We start from the raw sequence: 5094 nt of genomic DNA, 5'->3' as shown, positions 1-5094 counted from the left end.
AACAAAACAGTTAGGACTGATATATAAAAATCATAAATTAGGGATAAATAAATAAGGGGAAAGAGTTCACAAAAACAAAGAGGAAAAACAGGACACAGCTATCAAATAAAGACTCGGGAGAACTGCAAACACTTTTGCAATGTCTAAAACATTAATCTTTTTGGGTGAAGAAAATTGTCAAGTCTGGTGATATCTAACTTTTGTAAGAAACTAATTACACGAATTTAAGGAAAGCGAAAAACTAGAGAAAACACGCGATTCTATTGAATAACTGTTTACATCTTGGAAAAGTATAAATGAATGCAATATAACAGCAAAACATTGATAAAACAATGCAGCATGCTCAGATATAGGGAATAATAAATATTGCTAATTACAATTACACTCTCATTAAATCTAGGAATGAAATGATGCTGGGTCAAGATATCGTGCACTTTTGAAACTGGGAGAGTTGAGAGTTTGGGTGGTTATTATTAGCTTTTTTGTTAAGTAAAGTATATAACAATTCTATAACCACTATTTTGAATCTATCAATAGAAGCTATGAAAGTAGGTAACTTCCCAGAAACTTCAGATTAAACGAAGAGGGTCTAAACGTGTCACAGCAATTAAGAGAATCTACAATGCCAGTGTCCTGGATACAAAAGAAAGAAGAAACAGACTACACAATATATATATTTACACTGCACCAACATGGTGATATATGCACTTAACATCTACTCATCAATAAATAATAAATAGCAACATTTGATAAATAATCATAGCTTGAATATTCTCTGATAACAAAACACATAGGGGACATAAAAAACATTAACAATTTGTAACTGTGTGCTTAACCCATCAACGATCAGTTTCATTCATTTCAAATTGTCGTGACAATTGTTCATTGTACGTATACCAGTTAGCATATATTCTAATAAAAGTTTCCAATACCGCGATGCTATATCTAACAAGATTGTAGTAGAAAGTCTTTGAAAAGTTTAAGCACCTTTTGATGACACTAATTATTCTCTTTAACATTAAAAAATCTATTTTCAAACTAAACCTCAACAAAAATGGCCGAGACTTTTATTTTGTATAATAATGGAAGATTAACTACAATAATCCCATGCTCAAAACTATTCATAAATATGCAAGCAACATCCACGAAATAAATGCATTACTATCCGTAACAGTATTTCTTTAGGATGCACACGTTCTGTTGAAAAAAAGTAACAATATTGCAAACGCTCGAGCACTATATACAATTCATGTTCTGTTACATATTGCCATTTCATAAATGCGCAATCACATCTAATAACTTATTCTTAATTACCGTAAACAGACAAAACGGCCTTTTATTATTCCAGGAAACCCATAAGCAGTGGTGGACGAGCATTTACTGTACATATTTTTTTAATTGCAATGCTAATTTATAGTATGGCTTTTCAAAAAAAATGTGTTTTCAGTTTTTGATATCTTGATTGTATTATGTCATGGATAACCAACACCAAAACTTTACTGCTTTGTACTGTAAGTGTCATCTTTACGTTCACCATCGTAATGAGCAGTAACGAAGTATTGTAAGCCTTTTTTTAAACCAATGTAATATAAGATATGAGATCACGTTTGCTTTTAGCTGACAAAATCACAATTTCTGTAGTGTTGTACCCAAGATTGCTGACTTTGCAATTATATTTTCTTGATTATTTTTGTCAGGTTTCTTCCTTTGGAGTTTCAAATGCAAATAAATTAGATTTATTCAAGTCAATTATTTCTTTTCTTAAAATTTGACAGCGTTTAAACCAATTTGCAAAATCATGCTCCATATTATAAATTTTCATTATTGCAATTATAACCGTTTAAAAGATGCCATGATGTAGCTTCTTTAGACCAAAAAGCCACAACAAAGCTTTGTGCTTTTTTTTTTTGTGTTCAAAGACTCAAACGAAGTGTTTCGGGACAACAAATCTATCTAATGCACATAAATGATAAAATAGGTCACATTGATGGGTATCAGTTGTGACAGAGCAGCAGAGCTTTTAACAGGCGTCTACTACTAAAAATTAGAAAAATAGCACCAATTACATACCACTGCTAACTTTGTTCTTAGTTAGTGAAGTCTGGATTATTCCTCTGTAGAGAAATTTTTTAATTAAAAATTCGAAGCAAAACTTAAGAAACCTGCATTTCATTGCAAAAAAAACCATGAAGATTTTGTTTCCCTATGATTTAAAGAATGCTGTACTTTCAATTGTGACTCTGTGTATGTGTATTTAGGTATATGTGTAGGCTATGCTTGTGTTAGCTTATACAGTAGTGAATTAGTGAGAATGCTCTCTGCAATTTAATTGTGTCTGAGACTTTCAGATGGAGGTCTCAGTGGAATATATCTTCCTCTGAGATTATCCTGAAGTTGAAAAAGTAAGGGCTTGAATACTGCGCCACGGGCACTTGGTAATGGTACAGGAGAACCAGGTAAACTGCGACCACGATTAGTTCGAGATCCTATACCCCCTCGCTTTCTGTGTGACGAATCCTGCAGCTTCCTAGCTTCCAATGGTAGTGAATATGTCTCCAAGTGCGGCAACTGACTGAAGGCTGGAGGAAGAATCTGAACATAAAAGGGTGCATTGGGTGGGAGTGAATGAGAGACAGATTCAGTACCCTCATCCACGCTCACGTTAGTCACACTGCCAACAGAAAAAGAAATCGACTGCCTGTGCACAGGCTCATGGCTTGAATCCTGCTGAACATCTATGTGATACACCTGATCTTGTTGGCCAAATGATTGTGACGGGGTTGCCAGAAAGGGCTCTTGAACCTGTTCTGGTGGTTTCTTGACTTCTTCTGGCACATTCTGAATTGGAATATGTTGCTTGTTCTGTGAATTCCTTTGACTCCATGAATCTTGAGCATAACGAGATGGTGAAACAGGATTAGGTGCCCTACCCCGACCAACTATGGTTTCTAAAGGAGGAGGGTTGAGGTTTGGAAGTGGAGGTGAAGGAACGTTTCTGTCAAAACTAAGATGTCTAGTTCTGGGAGAGGCGGCTTCAGTTATGACTTGATCAAATGGAATTCGTCTTAGGACAGATTGTGAATTGTGTTGCCTTATCTGAGAGTTCATAATTGTAGCGAATTCCTTGGGAGGGGATTTTGCATCGGGTCTTGTAGATATTTCTGACGAAAGAGCCTCTGAATCTTCAAAGTGAACTCTCATGTGACTTGAACGTGGTTGGGGAGGAGCATCAACAGCTGTTGGGAAGTCCCTTTGAGGGTTTCCTTTACGAAAAGAATCAATAGGAATGGAAGATGGGATTTGAGAATTATGAGAATATGTGAAAACATTTGGATACGATGAAGAGAGTGAAGGGGCTATATTAGGGGCTTGGACCAGTGGAGTGCGATCACTCAAGTTAAAAGGGAAATGAGGTGGACACGATGAAGAGTTTCTGCAATTTACTCTGCTTTTATTTTCAGTAACAGTTTCAGGTCTGAACAAATTACCAGGAAAAGGATCAAGTACGAGTGATCTTGCGGCCTCTTTTTTATTAATCTCACCATCAATTAAGCTGTTGGAGTCTAGAATAGTTGAAATATCCTTATCAAGGTCTGTTTGAATGTGATGTGGTCTGTGAGTTGGTGGAAGAGGTCTTGGGGAATGTTCAGTCACTGGGAATAACCTGTCATCTTCAGAGGCAGTGTATGTTGCGCTTGTTCCAAGGGGAACTGGAAGATTTAGATGTTCAGACAGGGGCTTTCGTGATGACGAACTGGGCAAAGAAGATTTTATAGTTGTCGTGATAAGCGAGTCCGGACTATCTGATAATTTGGAAATTCCATCAGAAGTTAAGGGAGTGGTACTAGAAAAACCTTGTGTTTGGTCACCAACTGAAACCCCGTTAGTTCTAGGAGAAAATGTATTGTCAAAAATGCTCTTTTCTGTCATGTCTGAGTTGAGGGTAGTCACTCTGACTGTTGTTGAATTTATATACTCAACATGTGAACTGTGGAGAGTAGACAAGAGATTACCAGTAGCTTCAGAGGTTACTGAAAACTTGGGCTCATGTGGTGTTTTGGAACTCGATGTTTGAATTTTGGTATCAATGGCTTGGAGCTCACCACTGACTGTCGAAGATATACCTTCGATGGGCGTAAATGGAATGCTTTCAGGCGATCTCACAGCATCAGGTCTGTATCTATTACCATGTAGATGTATACCCATAGGTCTGTGAAGACCTCCAAGATTTGGAGCTGGTATGACATTAACTGGCTCTTCACTACTGACAGCAAAGTTGGTCTTTCCTATCTCCAAACCTGAATGTGAAGTAGTCTGGGCTTTCACGGGGTTGCCACTATACCTAGAAGGTTGGAGATTATTTGGTGGTCTTTGTCCCACTGACTGTAGAGGAGGTAGACGTTGTGGTCTGGATGCATCATAAATGCCAGGGGGATGAGCCAAGTGGTGGCGCTGTGGGAGTTCCAGAGGGACAGGAAGAGATGCCTGACCATGACCTGATGTGATAACACCTGTGTGGGTCTCTATGGGTGAAATAACTGGAGCAGGAATTGGCTGAGTAAGGTTAACTAGGCCATGTGTTACTTTCGTAAAGTTGAGGTGTGATTCTAAAATTGGTGCTACTGCAATATGTAGAGCAGCTTGCCGCACTTCATTCTCCGTCTCCTGTAAATAAAAAGAACAATAAATGAGAACTGGATTAATTTTGGCAAAATAACGAAACACATTACTATAAAATTACCCACGTACCTCTAATAATGACATCCAATTAATCCGAAACGATAACATCCCTCTTTAATTTCATAGTTACCTATGCAGCACTGTAAGCCTGTCATTAAAGAATCATAAATAAAAACAAAGTTTGTTGAAATCAGGTTTTGTGCTGACTCTTCACATAATCACCAATTATCAGTTCTTTGATTTTATCAGCCCTTTTGCTCTCAGGACTTATAACTAAGGAAAGATAGTTTGTAAATTATAATAACTAGTATAGTGAAAATTACTTCAATACAGCTCTGATAATTAAAAGAAACACAAAAACCAAGAGAAAGTAATGAGTGATTAACTTCAAAAGACATGATCTGGAATATTGAA

The 5094-nt window shown here is 37.0% G+C and overlaps 1 protein-coding gene across 1 annotated transcript in view; it reads right to left on the bottom strand.

Annotated features, from left to right (window-relative positions):
* Positions 1–120: 120 nt before the first annotated feature.
* The window catches only part of LOC137632588 (uncharacterized), a 23388-nt gene continuing 18414 nt past the window's right edge, over positions 121–5094 (bottom strand). The window contains exon 11 of the mRNA XM_068364617.1: positions 121–4665. Coding sequence (XP_068220718.1) covers positions 2326–4665 — 2340 coding nt within the window. The 3' untranslated portion in view covers positions 121–2325. The remainder of the gene's footprint in view (positions 4666–5094) is intronic.

This window comes from Palaemon carinicauda, chromosome 41 (assembly GCF_036898095.1).
Source record: "Palaemon carinicauda isolate YSFRI2023 chromosome 41, ASM3689809v2, whole genome shotgun sequence".
Taxonomy (NCBI): Eukaryota; Metazoa; Arthropoda; class Malacostraca; order Decapoda; family Palaemonidae; genus Palaemon; species Palaemon carinicauda.
The sequence above is the reverse complement of the archived record's forward strand: the minus strand, read 5'-3'. Positions and strand labels throughout refer to the sequence as shown.